The 17,863-nt window shown below is 38.4% G+C and overlaps 2 protein-coding genes across 2 annotated transcripts; one reads left to right on the top strand and one right to left on the bottom strand.

Moving 5' to 3' along the window:
• The first annotated feature begins 7,314 nt into the window (after positions 1-7,314).
• LOC116204456 lies at positions 7,315-10,918 on the top strand. Its single transcript, XM_031536546.1, has 4 exons — positions 7,315-7,941; positions 9,350-9,799; positions 10,170-10,476; positions 10,558-10,918. The coding sequence occupies exons 1-4, from the start codon at positions 7,537-7,539 to the stop codon at positions 10,692-10,694; spliced, it is 1,299 nt and encodes a 432-aa protein (XP_031392406.1). The 5' UTR covers positions 7,315-7,536; the 3' UTR covers positions 10,695-10,918.
• Positions 10,919-11,198: 280 nt separating this feature from the next.
• LOC116204457 (chlorophyll a-b binding protein CP26, chloroplastic) lies at positions 11,199-13,143 on the bottom strand. Its single transcript, XM_031536547.1, has 6 exons — positions 12,863-13,143; positions 12,654-12,738; positions 12,490-12,540; positions 12,066-12,186; positions 11,831-11,965; positions 11,199-11,728 (listed from the first exon to the last, which is right to left on the bottom strand). The coding sequence occupies exons 1-6, from the start codon at positions 13,083-13,085 to the stop codon at positions 11,468-11,470; spliced, it is 876 nt and encodes a 291-aa protein (XP_031392407.1). The 5' UTR covers positions 13,086-13,143; the 3' UTR covers positions 11,199-11,467.
• Positions 13,144-17,863: the final 4,720 nt, after the last annotated feature.

Below are 17,863 nucleotides of genomic sequence, written 5' to 3'. Positions count from 1 at the left end.
GGATAATAGGGTACGAATATAAAAAAAAAGGATGATAATTTATTGCAAACATATCTTTTATAACATGAAAACAAAAATAACATAGACGGTGGATGTAATTTTTGCAAGTCAATATTGTAGAAATAATTTTATTTAGTTGTTAGACAAAGATGACAAATTCATTGTGCTACATGTTATATCAATATTTCTATTTCGTAGATTATACATGACTCGAGATTGTATTTACCCAAAATTTAATCCATTCTAGTTTTATAAAAATATGTAAAATGTCCTGCATCAAGGAAAGGAAGGATGTATTTATTAAAAAAATTAATATTTATCAAAGTGAATAAGGAAAGGAGGAATGAAGTGATGATTCAATTATTTAAAGAGAAAAAAAAAGGAAAATTTTGAAGTGACAGTACAGAAGAAAAAATAGGGGAAACAAAAAGATGAAAGGAAGGCGAGTATGGAAGGTCGAACACGAGACCTTCCATCAAATGGTGTATTGTTCTTCCACTAAAACAACACTAATTATTTGTATTTATCTCCCCATTCACCTTTTCTTTTGGGTTCATCATGTCAAAAATCATGAACTTTCACTGTATTTTTAAATTTAGCATAAACTCTCAAATTTCTCAAATCTAACAGTACGTTACCCACGTTAGACCAAATATATCACCCGTCTTTAATTCCGTCATGATTTTTGATGTGGCAACTAACGACTGCCAACGTGGTCTAATGATTTTTAATCTCCAATAAAACAATGACAAGTGGCCCTCTTAACTCAGCAGATTTTTCAAAAAGACCCTTTTTTTTTTTTGGAACTTTGGTCCAAACTATTTTGGAAAACCCAAAGGAGGGAGGAAGTGGACAGGGGCTCGACTCTATTGAAGGCTCCCCGCCAGGCCTTGGGAGTCGAGGTCCGGTGAGAGAGCCCCCAACCAGGTCAGCTCCCCTCCCCTCTCCCCCTGTTTCGAGATTAAAAAGCATAGAGAGAACGGGAGAGAGCCGACCCGACTGGGGGCTCCCCCCTCCGGCCCTCGACCCCTCGGGCGAGGTGGTTGGACTTGGGTCACCTCGTTTTAAGGGTTGAGGGATGGCGATAGAGCCTCCAGCCAGGTGAGGTCCCCTTTCCCTTTTCCCCCATTTTTCTATACCTCGCTTTAGGAGTTGAGGGATAGCGGTAGAACCCCTAGCTGGGTTAGGGCCCCCTACTATCTTCTCCCTTTTTCTAATAGAAAAACAGGGGAAGAGAGGAGGGGGGCCCGAACCGTCTGGGGGCTCCCCCGCCGAACCTCGAGCCTGACTCGGATGGGGGCTCCCCCTCCCTCTCTGGCCGTGATGTCATTACTGTTCTTCAGCTCAACTCGGAGGCCTCTCCCACACCCTCTCGATCGCCCTCGAGCTGAAGCTTCCAACCATCTTGAGTCCCTTCCCTACTATATGGTAAGACATACACTCACTCTCCTAGTCCCTTCTTAATGAATTAACGTTCATCTCCTGTTATTATTCTCGTCGAAATGATGATTTTTTTTGCGTAATTTTCTCGTTTCTAGCCTTCTTCTACTGCTTCTCGATGATGTTCTAACGAAGGAAGACAAGAGAAAAAAATATGGGGTCAAATTTGAAAATGAGAAATATTAGGGTCTTCTTAAAAAAATGAGTGGGACCATAAATCCAATTCGGCAACCGTTAGTTGCCACGTCAGAAACCGTGACGAAATTGGATACGAATGATATATTTGGTTTAACGTGGGTACTGTATTGGTAGATTTGGGAAATTTGAAAGTTTATGCTAGATTTGGAAATTGAGTGAAAGTTCATGATTTTTGACATGATCAACCCTTTTTTTTTCTAAGCAGAAAACCAAAAAAAAAAAGGAGGAAATTTGATAGGTTAACAGCTATTACATGTAAATAACAGTTTTAGTTATTTTAGATAAGATATAATTCCCTTTTCTTCTCTCTCTAAAAAACATCCAAGCAAGAACTCTATTTCCTGAAACCATGGGTTCGTATCACCAACCTAAGACTAATTCCATTTTTTTTTTGGGGTCAAAATGGGGACGTAGCGGAAATGCATTAAAAAAAATAATTAGACAGTACAATAGTGAGACATGATGGCCCCTATAATATCATCAAATAGTAGAAAATCAAGCCCAAAACGAGTAGGGATTCAATCTATGAAGCCCAATAAGAAACGATAATGCATAGTTTGCCAGCCAATCTGAATATCTGTTCCCTTCCCCGAAAACATGCTCCACGACCACTATCTAATTTTGTTGGATCGAACAGCGAATATCCTTCCCAAGAGCCTCATGCCATCCCACACATGATCACGATTCGACCGACTTTTGAAGACTAATTCTATTTGATTGTTGGCTTCACCCTAACTATAAGTTGTTTTCATATTTTCGTTATCCACAGTGAATGTGGCACATGGTCATCCTTGGACTGATTCAGCTTCAACTTATGATAGTTTCCCTGTTTCAACTGATTCATGTGATTTCCGTTTTGATAAACCTAGCAGATTGATAGATATGTACTTCAGTTATTGAATTACATCAATAGTGACAGTGACTTCGGTTCAATGAATCCGTCTTAGTCCATAACGAATTTATTCATCAAAAAGCACCAGCATAAAGGGATACTCTTTTTGACACCAGATCATTAATATGAACAGATAAAGGAAAGATAATCGATGATCGATAGCTTAAATCGCAAGTTAGTCGGAAAAAAGTGGTTGATAGTAGATATCACCAATTTCGTAAAGAGAGGATTTCATGGGTTTCCTGCGGCCGATTAAACGGTGATGCAACTATAAAAGGAGGGAAATGGGGCCTCCCCAGCTTTGCACCATGTGATGTTTGATTACGTGACCCACTTTTCCTGATTGCCCCCTTGCAAGCTCTCTCTCCAAATTATTAAAGGCCACAGACGTGTCTACATATGCATATATATATATATATATATATATATAAGTAAAGGTTAAGCTGTACACATCTTCCTCCTCAACGTATAAGCCGACTTTTTGATTACGACGTAGGACATCGCCAACTTAGTACCACGTAGCATTTTTTTAGAAATATAATAAGAGACATTGAAAGGGAAAGGTCCGGAACAATTAAGAAATATATTACTTATTACGGATATTCCTCCGATATCAGTAATATTACTATGTATTAATCTTAATTTCACCTATCTCTATCGGAAAAGAAAAACATTTCCCATAAAAGAGAGTGTAACGCAGTGCTGTGCACCATCGATAAGTAATGAAGAAGTTTCAGATTCGATATTTGGTGAGGCTACCCGTGCGGCTTTTATTAATTAATAGAATTTATGTTTCATCATACTAGATTCATGTACCTCCTTTTTAGCTGTAACAAAAAAAAATTCCACCTTCATTGAGTTGAAAGAAATATATATGAATTTAGGGTCTTTTCTAGTGGCGAGCCACGAGTGCTCCCCCACTTACTTACGTAGATCTGTAAGTTTGTGCAGATGCGTTTATACCTGAAAATCGCAAGCAGATTCATTAGCAACTCAAAATCACATAAGATAAATTAGTGAGGTTTTGAAAAATGGTGTTTGATGCGGTAACAACGTTATTAATTTAGAATCAAAAGAGTATTAAATTTGATCTTTTTTATTTGTCTTTTCCTTTCTATCCTACTATAAGTTCATGAGACTCGTTTAATAATAATTAAAAAGAGTGATGATGTTCTGAAATAGGAAGAAGTTGCCTAAATATAATTTAGGTAAAACTATACATTACTCTTCTAGATTTACTTACTTTTTCTATTTTAGTCATTTTATTAATTTTTTTATCGTTTACATCCTATATCTTTGAATATTTTTCTGTTTTAGTTCTTTTTTCCATTTTTGTGCTTCATTTTCATCAAATACCTTTGATTACTTTTCTATTTTTATTCTTTTATCAATTTTTTTATCATAGAAAATTTTAATTTTGGTCCTTAATCTTTTGTAACTACTTTTTTTTTATCTTAAATATTTTTTCTATCTAATTTTTCCTTAATATTAAATGTTTTGTTTCTTATAATTCTGCCACTTAATTTTCCATGAAAATGTCCACATGACATTTTTGAAATAAAAAATTTACCTTTCAATTTCTAATTAAAGGAAAATCGTGAACATACTTTAGAGAATAAGTAGAGGCGAGTGTTTAGGCCATAAGCAATCTTGGCAAGGGTAGCGGTAGGTTGCGTTGATAGCATTAGCACTCGAATTTGCGAGAAAAGAAATGGAAAAATATAGATAAATAGAGGTGAATGTGGCTCGATAGCCACGAACCACGGCTACGAGGTTGGCTAGGACACTGAGCAAGGACAGGTTGACTCTGATTTAAGGAATGATGTTGTAAAGTCCAATGGTAAGTGTGATTGCAAAGGCGATATTAACATATCTGTAGGCGTAGACCTAAAGTGATCTCCCTTATGGCAGCGGTGCCCGTCATCATCCCTATTGCTATCTCTCTCCCTCTCAAGTTATCATTCTCCTTTTAATAGTTAGCACCATTCAAGTTGAGGTTACCAATATCTCAAATTTTGAGTAGGTTCACAAACTTTACCGTTATATACTATTTTAATTATTATCAATTTATTTTTATAATTTTGAAAAGAAATTATTTCAAGATATTTCATGTCAATATCCTTTACAAAGATAGAGTGGTAGAACTATGAGGAACAATAAATTTAATGTTGAGGCAAAATTAAACAAAAGAAAAAAGAATTAGGACAAAAGAAATAGAAATAAAAGGTTGATGACCAAAATTGGAAATTTCCTACCAATTATGTGGTAAAAAGATCTAAAACAAAAAATGAGTCAAATTTATTAGATGAAATTGAACCAAGAAAAAGAAAAATAATTAAATATAGAAGTTTTCAAAGATATAATATGAAATGTAAACGATAAAAGAATAAAAATTAATTAAACCTAAACAACCAACAGTATGGTTTTTTCAATGATTTATGACGTACATACATTGTCCAGCAAAACTTTTAGTTGAGGGGACAGTACTGATGATTGGTAGAAGTCTGACACAAGTGGCGGGAATGGCAGTTGAGTTGGACTGCTCCTGATTTGTGCATCGATCTAGTCGATGGGAAGCCGACAGGTCCAGCTAGATAATTGACTTGGAAAAATGTTTTTTTTTTCTCTTTTTCTCTTTAATTATGGTATATACTGAACAAGAATATTCCCTCTTCTTTGAAGAGCGACAGCATTCTTTCCTTTTATTTAGCTCTTCGATCGGTTAAAACACAAAAAGAGAAATGTTGGAGTCCGATTCTTTCTAAAATGTTTCTCCATTTCCTTTTTTTTTTTCTTGAATTGCCCTTTTGGATATTTACATAAAAAGGACTCAATATTTACATAAAAGTTAAAAGAGAAAAATAGCAAATTAGTTCACTATCTTAAATTTTTTACCACAGGTCCCTATCTTAAATAGAATTCTTTTCTTCTATAAGAACATTTCGTTTTTTTTTTGAAAAATCCCATTTAAGTTACCTAAAGTTCTTCGGTAAAGAAGTTGCTTAAATTTTTTAATAAGGCCATCGATATTTTTAAAAATTATAATAATTTTAGAAATAAAAAGTTAAAATTTAAAAAGATTAGTTTAACCACCACTGTCATCTCCCACTCTCTCTCTAAAGAGAAGAGAAAAAAAGACACTGGGTTGCAGCTGACAGTCATAATCTAGAAGTAGTGTTAAAAATTTAGCAAATTAGTTCACTATCTTAAAATTTTTCTTTCTTGAATTTCCCTTTTGGATAGTTACATAAAAAGGAATCAATATTTACATAAAAGTTAAATAGAAAAATAGCAAATCAGTTTCACCATCTTAAATTTTTTACCGCAGGTCACTATCTTAAATAGAATTCTTTTATAAGAACATGACATTTTATTTTTGTGAAAAACCTTATTTAAGTTATGTAAAGTTTTTGGGTAAAGAAGTTACATAAAATTTTTAATAAAGCTGTCCATATTTTTAAAAATGATAATAACTTTAGAAATAAAAAAATTAAAAATTAAAATGATTAGCTTAACCACCACTCTCGTCTCCTACTCTCTCTCTCCAAAGAGAAGAGGAAAAAGACAGTGGGTTGCAACTGGCGGTCGTAATCTAAGAGAGGTGTTAAAAATTTAGCATGAAATTTTCAAATTTTATTATTTATTTCAAAAAATTAGTCTATTAATTTTTATGCTAGTTATAAGTATTTTTATTTTATAAAATAATGAGGTCATTGGTGGCGAAGGATAGACCAGGATTTAGACATGAGATTTTTTTTGGGGGGGGGGTGGTGTTTAGGGGGAGCGAATGGTATACGGTCATTTTTCAGAATTCGAAGGCGGATATAAGAAATTTCATTCAAATTCAAAGAATTATATTTAAATTTTCTTAAGGCGTTAAAATTATGAGGGCGATTGCTACCTCAATCGAGGAAGTGGATGGCTGACGGGGAGCACCCAAGCCCGTTCTTGATCCCAGCCAGCCTTGTCTTTTTTAAAAATAATTTTATCTTATTTTTATTTTGTTTAATTTATTTTAGTTCCTTGAAGTTGTTTTTGTGCGAAAATACCTCAAAAAAGTCATCGCATCAACATTTAGTCCAATTGTTGATGAAACACGATGGCATGTTATGCGGTGGAAAAAAAATTTCTTGATATACCGTGAAATTATTTAAAAATTAACGTTTCTGTATAAAAATCGAAAAAATTTCTTGTTATGTGGTGTAATTTTTCTTATTTTGTAATTTCTAAATTTTCTTTTTACCAGCCCAATTTAGCTCACTTTTCGTACAATCGCTAATTATTCTCCATAATCTTTATCAATTACAACCTAATCTTCTTTAGTATCACACCCATCATAAGATTCTCATTATATTCGCTGTGTCAATTCTCATATTTTTTTTTTGTCAGATGAGCCACCTTCTTTATTTCTTTTTTGATTTCTTAGAGTCATTTTTCTTTTCGTTGTAAAAGTCAACCTAACCTTTCACTATTGCTTTGGCTACACAGAGTTTTGACAATTGCAACAAGTGTACCTAACGTCTATGATGTCATGCGAAAGATGAAATGAATTAAATAACTATATTATTATCAATTAAAATAATCAATGTTCGAACGAATCCATATCAATATTAAATTTATAAGTTTGCATCTTGAAAAGTTAAAATATGGAAACTTAAATAAAAATTATATTCAAATATTTAGAATTAAATAATGGTCTCGTATTAAAATTTCGCTTTGAGCCACAAAGTCTCGTGAATTGTCATGCACTAAATCCATAAACGAGATTATTGCATTAAGGGAAAAAAAAAAAGAGAAAAAGAAAAAAAGAGAGAGGTGGAGTGGAGATAGAGAAGGAGGGGTTGAGAAAAACAGAGGAGTTCCCGTTTCCGGCTCTGACAGTTCATCAGTTCTCTAACATTAGATTCCACAAAACAAAATCCCACAGATCGACGAACTCATCACATCTTCACTCCTATGGTCGCCTCTTCTCCTCCGATCCCCGCCGTACCAAAGTCGTCGAGGCCATGGAAAATGAAGCCCAGCCCTCCTTCCTTCCCAGGACGAAGTCGCCCGGCGGTAGCACCGTCGGCGCCGTCGAGCTGAAGGCCTTCGAGTACTGCCTGCAGTGGATCTTCGTGGACCAGTCCACCCTTTGGAGGGCGGGGCTTTCCTGGTCCGTCTTCTTCCTGCTGACCGTGGCCGCCCCCTTGGCCTCACTGATCGTCCTCCAGTGCCGCTCCACCTGCGACGAGGACCACCGCCGCCCCTACCAGGTTGTCGTGCAGGTCTCCCTCTCCGTCTTCGCCGCCATCTCGTTCATATGCCTGTCGCGCTGGGCCCGCAAATACGGCCTCAGGCGATTCCTCTTCCTCGACAAGCTCTCCGACGCCAGCGACACTGTCCGCCGAGGTTATGCTCTGCAGCTTCAGGTAAATAAATTTTAAATACGTCCATTATCTACTTCATGTTGTTTGTATCGGATCAAATGCTTGAAAAGGGATGACTTGTGTTCATTCAGAGCAACAAAATAAAGAGCAAAATTTTCCGTATTGGGGGGTGATCATTATTCAATTTCACTCGAACTTTATGTATATTTATTCGGTTCTGGTTTATTAACACCCCTTTTGGAATCAATTCTTGTAAAAAATGATTTCAATTCGATTCGGTTCGTTTCAGTTCAATTGTATATGAATTATGTTGTTTGGAAGATTAAGGAATGTAACTTAAATGGATTGAATAATCTTATTTGGAATACATTTAAAAGGTTGTAATCTATTTGTAAAGGATCTTAAAAGTTAAAATTGAGGTGGTAACTTCCATATGAATTGAATTCCGGCTAAATCATGTTGACTTTGGCCTGATTTGAATTCCAGTGTAAATCTTGTATTTCTAAAACAAAGCCTTGCCATTTTGATACCAAACAACAATTCAATTGAATTCTTGTAAAATAAATTGATCTCATGATTAGTTGATTTTTGAAAGCAAAGGACTCCATAATCATTCAAACAAATCATCAAAAATTGAATTATTTGAATTCTTAGTTGATTTTTTAAAGGAATTGCATTTCTGGTGAAAAGAAAGAGTAAAATAGAAAGATGAAGAGAGGTGAGAGAATTTGGAGATAAATGAGTTAGCAAAAGGTTTAAGGGATATTAAGAGCCATTGGCAGTTGGGCAAGGGGGTGTTGTACAGTGACAAACAGGTTCCGGGTTTGATTCTCGCAAGTGGCTCTTGTTGTTTGGCAATATATCACATGACATTGGTAATTTAGGAAATGAACTGAGAGAGGAGTTGGCTTAGTGATAGTAACAGATAGACAGATTGATAATGGTTTAGTTGAGATAATGGCATCAAAACCTTAATTTGATGTTTTGTATAGTTAATGCATGATTGTTCTGTTTAGCAGATCATAGAAACCAACGTAATATCTAATTATATTTTTCATTTAGGAGTAAAGGAGAGCAAAATGAATAGCGAGGAAGGTTCTAATCGTTGATGGGCAGATGTCTTACCAGTTTTGATATATATATATAGAGTTAACTACTAGTTCTTGGAGAAGTTCTAAGCAGGACAAGTAAAAGCAACTATAACAGTTAAACTCAACATGCTTCGCTAAACTGTGTCTTGCACATAGTTTGATCCGATCTGTTCAGTATAAGCACTGAAAAAAATGGCATTTTGTGTGATTCTGATAACCCACTAGATTTAACGGAACCTTGTCATTCCAGTTGTGTTTTTTATTAGCAAATTAACATACTTGACAGAAGGGAACGAAAGTTCGGATATTTGAATTGATTAACTGAGCATTTGAATGATTTATCATCCTTACGTTTTCAGAGTTCTCTGAAGTTCTGGTGCTGCTTCATCTTTCCGTGCTTCCTTCTGGAGACAGCCTACAAGGTGTGGTGGTACATCACCGGTGGCTCCGCTATCCCTCACTATGGTAATATTTACGTCAGCGACACGATGGCTTGCGCGATGGAGCTGCTCTCGTGGCTCTACCGAGTGTCAATTTACTTCCTTGTGTGTGTGCTCTACCAACTCAGTTGCTACCTCCAAATACTAAGAATCGAGGACTTCGCTCACGTCTTCTTGAAGGAAACCGAGGTGGGATCGATCTTGAAGGAGCACCTCAGGGTCAGGAGATGCCTCCGCATCATAAGCCACCGTTTCCGTATTTTCACCTTGCTTTCCCTTGTTCTGGTCACTGCCACTCTGTTCATTTCCTTGCTCCTTCTCACACGCTCCGGCGCCCATACCAATGTCCTCAAGGCTGGAGATCTTTCGGTAATTAATTGCTCTCTCTTCCTTCTGCATCCCAACAGGATCGCTGATACTTACCATCAGAAATTACGAGCAACAATTAGATTGTAGCCACTGAAACTGTACACTGGGGACCAAACAACTTATTTTGAACTCTTTGTTTTCATGACCATATAAGAATGAAAAACTAGGATATGAGAACGATTTTCAAGAGAGAGCACAGATCTGATCTCCACGTACAGGGTGACTCTATTCAGTGGGGCAATGGTTTATGAGTTCAAATTGCCATTTATGCCATATATGGCGTTGTCTTGAAATTGAAGCTTTCTTGTGTGTTCAATATCGTCGATACATCTTGAGCTAATTTGTAATTTACATGATAATGGTCTTGCAGTTATGCTCCATAAGCCTTGCGACAGGCCTCTTCATATGCCTGCGTAGCGCAGCTAAGACAACCCACAAGGCCCACTCTCTAACTGGCCTTGCTGCGAAATGGCATGTCTGCGCCACAATAGACTCATTCGATGAGGGGGATGGCGAGACACCGAGAGCCCCAATCATCTCTTCGAGTCAGTTGTTGCCGCTCGTGGAGGTGTGGGAATCAGATGGTGAGGAAGGAGAAGGAGACGATGAGCTCGATAATGCTAATATAAATCCGATTGTGGCACACACGATCTCTTTCCATAAGAGGCAAGCTCTAGGTGAGTAAGTTTATCATCAATACCATAGGGAATAAAAAATATGCCTCCAAAATAACCACTGCTGGTCTTTCTTATTTGCAGTGAACTACTTGGAGAATAATAGAGCTGGGATCACGATGTTTGGTTTTACGCTTGACAGGACGTGGCTTCATACCATTTTTGCGATTGAATTAGCTCTGCTGCTCTGGCTGCTCAACAAGACGATAGGTATATCTTGATTTCATTGGTTCATTACAGCATGAGCTATATGTTTACAGCAGTCAACCGATCAGCATGGGTCCATTTCTGTAGTTCCTATGTGGAAAGTCTGGTAATTTCTGTGTATAGGTATAGAAGGAGATGCTATACAAGTTTGAAGACATCATTTGTTCGGTATAAAATTGCATGATGGGTTCTTCCTTTGCATTTCAAGGCACAGTTGAAATCGTATGGTGATTAGATATATCAGCTTGTAAAGAAGAGAGTACTTGAAGGCTTCAATATTCCGGCATTGGATTGTAATTGCTGGAAACTGATGCAGTAGTGTTGATAGATCACTTAACCCTTTTAAAAACATCGGCATCTAAGATTCCGGCATCTGAGATGCCTCAATTCCCAAAATGAGGATAGTCTTAACATGTTGAAAGATACCTCACTTAACTTAGTTCTGCGAGGTAGAACATAGTTCAAGACTAAGATGCCAGTTTCTAGGTCGGGTAATTTGATCTTATAATTCAAGCAAGTCAATTAAATGACCAAATACTTTATATGTCGATGGGTGATGCGAATTGTTTTAAAATGAAGAAAACGACTAAACGATGTTACTTTCGGGGATCAAGTACACAGTGCCAGGCCTCTCTATGATCAGCATAAAAGCATTGGCCATCAGCAACAGCAGGGGATTCCAAGTTTGAAGGTTTAGCGCCTTAATTAGGTCGCAAGATGAGATATACAGATTCTTCCATTAGCATTGAGGATCTCGGGAAAGAATTTCATCCATGATGAGAAAGAATCAAAGCGTGGGGGCTCTCTCGGCAGCTCCTGAGATCACGGTGAGCAAGTTGTTGCCGAAGGGGTCACTGAGATGTTTAGCAAGGTTCTCCACAGGGCCCTCTCCGGTGACATAGGCTTGGAAGAAGAACCCAAGCATTGCGAACATGGCCAGCCTTCCGTTCTTGATCTCCTTAACCTTGAGTATCGCGGCCTGGTCCGGGTCCTTTGCAAGGCCCAATGGGTCGAATGGACCACCTGGGTGAAGCTTGTCCTCCAAGTCCTATGTCACACAAACACAATTACATTAAGCATATAATCCTTTACAGCTACGTGCACGCTAGCAATCATTGATACAGATATATAGGGTGCTGCAAAATCGTACCAAGCCGTTGATGATTCTGTAGTACTCTGCACCACCAACAAGAACGACCTCGGCGATGACAGCAACAACCAGGTTGATGGGGATGTTCTTCCCAAAGTAGTTCAATGTGTTACCATCAAGTAGCAGAGCTCCAGTCTGCATTCAAAGCGGATTGAGTTTGTTCACAACTGTTTAACTGTTCGAGTTATTCGGCTGTTGAACAGAATGGACCTGTGAAAAGTACAAACAAATATACCTTGAACCAAACAGCTTCAGGACCGCAGTTGGCGCCGAACTTGTTGAAGGCTTCGGGGATGATGAAGCCAGCAGCTCCCAACATAGCCCACCGGGCATGAATCAACTCATATGCCTGGTACCTGCCAGTCCAAATCCACACCAAAACATTCATCATCCTTTTGCTTTGTAACTTCATAGTCCCATTAGCTTAGAAGTCAAGGCCAAGTCGAGCTAGCTGAATTTGTACTGTCCGAATTTCCATAAATAAAATTGCATCGTTATATATGTTCGTTTTCCATTTTAACTTGATTAACGCACTAAATTTTTAACTTTCTACACAACAAGCTATAAAATAAATTGACAATTTTGTGATATGTATATTATATTTTCACATGCAACTAGCTATAATCAAGAAAAAGAGGGAATAAATTTATCAAACTCACTTGCTGAAGTTCTCTGGCTTCTTGCTGAGCCCAAAAGGATCATAGCCGTAGCTGCATTCCGGAAAACCGACAACCATTAAATTTGGTTTCCATATGTATAGCCATCACCGGGAGATTATAAGGACCAAAAAAAACCAATTATAAAAGGTTTGGAATGAACTTACTCTCCGGGTACCTCTCCGGTGAGGTACTCGGGGATCTCAGATCGGTCCAAGAGCCCCTCGGGCAAGAAAATCCTCCTGTCAGGACCTGAGTGAAAACAGATCGCCCGCACCCACATCATGCCAAGCACAACATATACCAGTATTAAGCCGATAAGCAAAACCAGCTGCGTCGAAATGAAGCGCTGAGAAGGCAAGGGGAGAAGACTCACCATACCACTTGGCGAGCTCATCGTTAGCCGGGGACACGGTAGCGGGCTTAGACTTGGGAGGGGCAGCCTTCTTCTTGGAGAAGAGTGCCACGGTCTTGAAGGTGGCGGGGCTAGAGGCCATGGGGGCCGACCGGGCAGCGCTGCCGCTGAAGTTGAGTGGGTTCCCCAGCATCTCCGATACTCCGAGGGAGGCTGCTGCGGTCGATGCTGCAACGGAAGCCATCTCACCAGCTGATCTTTTGCTTGGTGAAAGGGTCCTTATGGGATTGGGAGGGATAGTCACTGAGATTGCTGAGAATATAAGGATGGTCTAATGGATGTAGACGTGCCACGTGGGATTGCTGATGAGAGGATCTGATTGGGGGGAGCATAATCCAATGCTTGGCTCCAATAGGCTATTTCACGGTGACGTGGCAGATGATGGATGACGTGGCGCCCCTGAAATTTATAGATTGGTCACTTGCGGATAACGGCGGATAATATGTCCCTTGTGGATAATAGCTGGCTGCTGTTGCCTTTGCTCTCAATGTCTTTCCCTTTCCTTCATCACATTTCCAATCCCTTTGCAGCAATTTCAATATGTGGCATTACAACAAAACTTAAGTTTATCTTTTGGGATGTCAGTATTTCAATTGCTTGGGCAGAGAGTCCCTCACGCTTTCACAGAACACTGGATCGTGCAATGTATGTGAGACAGCTCGAGTTGGAACACGAGAATTTTTATTGAACCACTTCCAGATGGATCGACCGTTTTTTGACACCAGCTACTGACGTTAACGGTTTACATCACACAATCTCGATTTCTTTTCATAGAACAACTTCCCCGTCGCAAGGGTGCGATAATCGATTCATGATTTACCAATAACCTTAGGGTTTAGAGTGATCGAAACATTTTGAGTTGCGGTAAGAGATGGGTAGCATGTGCCTGCGTGCATAACCCTCTCTCCGACCAAAGTATTTCGATCATTCTAGCTTAGATCGGTCGCTTAGGAGTGTGGATTAGAGACGCGAGCGGGGAAACCCGTGAAAGGTTGAATGGGACATAAGTAGAGACCTTGGTACCTCGTGATGTTTTCGATTTCCTCACCTAGTGTATTAGTTGGATTTATTTATCGTAAAACATAAATTCGGACTAATCACACACTTGACATAATCAAACACACGGGAATGGATGGGTTAAACCCTAAGTTTAAGCTTCAAGTAAAAATCAAACTTCGATCATAATTGGTTAGTCTGTTAGTGTCACTTAACAGACAAATTTAGATCGAGCGAGTCCATTGACACAAATAGTTCATGAGAGAAAATTGCATTATTTAGGCCTTGAGGATTAGCAGGGCAAAATGCTAGTTTTTGGATACGAGATATCCACCCTAGTCACTATGGATGCATTTGTCCAATTGACATGTCTGAAGGAATCAATGTTGGGCTTATTGGATCCTTGGCAATTCATGCAAGAATTGGCCAAGGGGTCTCCAGAAAGTCCATTTTATGAAATCTCTAAGAGATTAAAAAAAGGACGGATGCTTTATTTTTCACCAAGTAGAGATGAATATTATATGGTATCGACGAGAAATTCTTTCGCTTTGAATCAGGGTATTCAAGAAGAACAGGTTATTCCAGCGATAATATCAAGAATTCTTGACTATTGCATGGGAGCAGGTTCATCTTCGAAGTATTTTTCCTTTCCAGTATTTTTCTATTGGAGCTTCTCTTACTCCTTTTATCAAACAAATTCACACATCATTACACTCGAGGATGGGACATTGTGTCCTTCAAGTTGTCATTAAACATTGACCAAATGCTACACTCCCTCTGGGGTGGCCCATAGCCTATCTTTAATTGCATGTGCCCAAACAAAGGTTGTATGTTTAGGATAGAAACTCATGTACCAAGCAACTTGCAGTCATAACCTGATAATTACGTAAATCTGATGAATAATTCACCACTTGACCGACTTATTTTGTCTTATCCGAGTCGAGCACGAACCCATAGGACACAAGCAACACGGGATCCAACGTCCCAACTCAATAACGGGGTCCAACGCCCTCACACACAGAGTGCGTGCGACCTGAGGGCGGCATTGGATCCAACCTTGAGTCACCGATCTTAATCTGAGTAGGATCCAAGCGAAGGATAACATGGGTGACCATCTTGAGGACCATTCGGTCTTCTTGAGACTCGCTAGTTCAGTCGAACCCGACTCTCGGTTCTCTTGAGCTCGTGTCGCATTAATTTTAATTTCGGACTTCCAAACTCACGGTAAGCATGAGAGAATTTAGTCCAACGCGAACCGACTGAGATCTGATTAATGTATTTATATTATATTGAGAGTACAATGCTTGTATATTCATTCATGTAATAATCCCGATCGTCGAGCAAGAGGTTTGAATGTCAAACCAATTGAGCCGATCTACACCCCGAGGGATGAGTGAGCATTTATGATTCGTGGTTTTGGCTCGCGCGGGGAACTGACCATTATGGTTCGGCAAACCATGGTGCGAGGACGGTGGGCCAAACCCCCAACGCAAGGGTCTACTCCTCTCTCAGGCTCTTGGTTCGAATCGATCGCTTCTCAACAAATTTACAGTGTCGAATAGAACGAGACGAGTGAAACCTAATTAACTCGGTAAACAAACTAAAAATGGCAAACCGTAGACAAACTAGAGTACCAACGGGGCGTGCGGGATATAGGCTCGCACGTAACAGAATTCTTGAACTTGGAACTCTTGGCTCCGCAAGACCATATGCCTTAGCAATTTACCCCTAGACCCGGGCAACTCACCGACTCTCAACCTCTAGGTCGTAAATAGGTAATGACGACTCATTCTCACGTGCATGTCCATACGTATGCCCTGAGAAGGTGGTACTCCCAAGCCATGCGACATGGCTTGCATGCGGCTCCGAAGAGACGAAATTCAGGTATACACAGCCGAAATTAATTTTCACTTAAGAACGAACTTGATTGTGACCATGAGATATTTTTAATGAATTTTGAATCCCAACAATAAGTAAAATTCGTTCACTTATTATTAATGGACAACTTCAAACTTATATATTATTAGGTTCTATCAGTACGTTTACTTACGCTCTATATTAATTGGTTATTGATAAATAATTATGATAAATCAAAAATTCATGAAAAGTCTTTTCACCGACGGAATCACGCGGGTTGATTGTACCCTAGTTTAGATAAAATGTAGTACTATCAAGCAAAGATAAGCTAGCATATGCAACAAACAAAAAGCCTAGGTGACACTTGGTGCATTACAATTTAATATTATCGGTAATTTAGATCTTATGAGATAGATTCCAACTTTTAAAATTACCGATAATGTTCATTATCATATTTGGTATGGACTTGTAATCTAGATAGACTTCCCCTATGGAAAAGTATATTATTAGTTGAATGAGAAAGTGAATTAGCTTGGAATTTAGATTATTGGATCACTAGTAATCTGCTGCAGTCAAATATGATAATTTGTGGGGTCCGAGAATTTAAAATCAGATTCTGTGGATTATCTCGTACCAACTGTCCTCTTACAGGTTTGAGGTCTAGCAAAGAATTTCGAGAGACTATATCATGAATATACTTCTTTAGGGTGAGATGAATTCCATTTATGGGTAAAAAAAGCCTCCATACCAAGGAAGTGCTGAAGGTGGACCTGGTGTTATCAGAATCAGATCGGATATCGAACCGGTCAAGGCATAGGTTCACGGATTTATGGGTTCAATTAGGAATTTGATGGGTCAGACCGTATGTTTAATTAAAAATTAAATAAATAATAATATTACCAAGGAAAATAAATATGCAATAATTACAATATTACTAAGAAAAACCATTAAAATATGGTTATGATTAGACATTTAGAAAGGTCACCGACATAAATGATAAATGAGTGGTAAATAGTGCACAACAAAAAATTGATAGCTTAGTGGATTAGTGGGTGAAAGACTTCACCGTAATTGCTTGGAAGTCAAAAGTTCAATTCCTTCTCCAATCATAGCTATTTTGATCATTTTTAAAAATAAAGAGAAATCATAGAATTGATCGGTTCATGTGACTTTCCTTGAAAGGCCGCTCGGTCTTTGGGTTCATGGGTTCATTCATACACTTTGGGTCCATAGGTAGACCCAAATTGGTCATAACACCGGTTCTCGATCCGATCGGTCAAACCGGCCAGTCCGGTTCGATTCTGATAACAGTGGATGGACCCAAGTTTTTACTTGCAAACTGATGACTAAGAGCAGCCAATAAGTAAGTCCAAGCGAGCTCCTGAATTGATTGTGAGAATTATATAATCTGAAAATCGTGTACGACTAGTAAAATTTTCATTGAACCTATGAGTTACTAGGCCCATCTACAACTTAGAAGCCCGTGTTCTTAGGTTAGAGATGAACCAAATTGCGTATAGACTTAGTAAATTTTTTACATGACTGACCCAACCTAATATAAATTGAGGAGTCGACAAAAGAACCGGAAATTTTGAGTGCCGAAGGGAAGTGTTTAGTTAAAATCGAGACATTATCTTCATGTCCTAAGGTAAACTAAAACAAAGCATCGTAAAGGCGAACTACGTACATTCATTTTTTTTTTTTAAAAAAAGAGAACTCTTACGTGCATTCCCCAGATGTTGTGAGATTTATTAGATGTAATCATGTTCAATTATTCAAGCAGTAAGAGTTTATTCAACCACAATGATCAAGCAAAGGAACAATCTTCCAGCATGACGACTTTGGCCGTGGTTTACATATGCATTTAATCAATCAAGGATAATATATCAAGGGATGGATCGCAAGCAGTCACCTCCTTAAAATTTAACATTCTAAAAAAATTTATAGATTGTTCTTCACTCTTTAATGAAATTACTGACGTTCGTCCGCTAATTTGGAAAATTTATTACTTTCTTATTTGCCCCCAGTACCATCCTTCCTTTCCTTTGGGAATCCTGAGTCGTGAAACCAACCTTTCCACATCTTCATTTTCAAAAAACTTGTCAAATT

The sequence above is a fragment of the Punica granatum genome, chromosome 4 (genome assembly GCF_007655135.1).
Source record: "Punica granatum isolate Tunisia-2019 chromosome 4, ASM765513v2, whole genome shotgun sequence".
Taxonomy (NCBI): Eukaryota; Viridiplantae; Streptophyta; class Magnoliopsida; order Myrtales; family Lythraceae; genus Punica; species Punica granatum.
This window is presented reverse-complemented; position numbering and strand designations above follow the sequence as displayed.

Coding starts and splice junctions, on each gene's coding strand:
- LOC116204457 (XM_031536547.1), bottom strand. CDS start 13,085: ATGGCTTCCGTTGCAGCATCGACCGCAGCAGCCTCCCTCGGAGTATCG. Junction 12,187..12,489: donor AAGCCAGAGAACTTCAGCAA/GTGAGTTTGATA, acceptor TTGGACTGGCAG/GTACCAGGCATATGAGTTGA. Junction 11,966..12,065: donor CTGAAGCTGTTTGGTTCAAG/GTATATTTGTTT, acceptor CTTTGAATGCAG/ACTGGAGCTCTGCTACTTGA.
- LOC116204456 (XM_031536546.1), top strand. CDS start 7,537: ATGGAAAATGAAGCCCAGCCCTCCTTCCTTCCCAGGACGAAGTCGCCC. Junction 7,942..9,349: donor GTTATGCTCTGCAGCTTCAG/GTAAATAAATTT, acceptor TTACGTTTTCAG/AGTTCTCTGAAGTTCTGGTG. Junction 10,477..10,557: donor CCATAAGAGGCAAGCTCTAG/GTGAGTAAGTTT, acceptor TCTTATTTGCAG/TGAACTACTTGGAGAATAAT.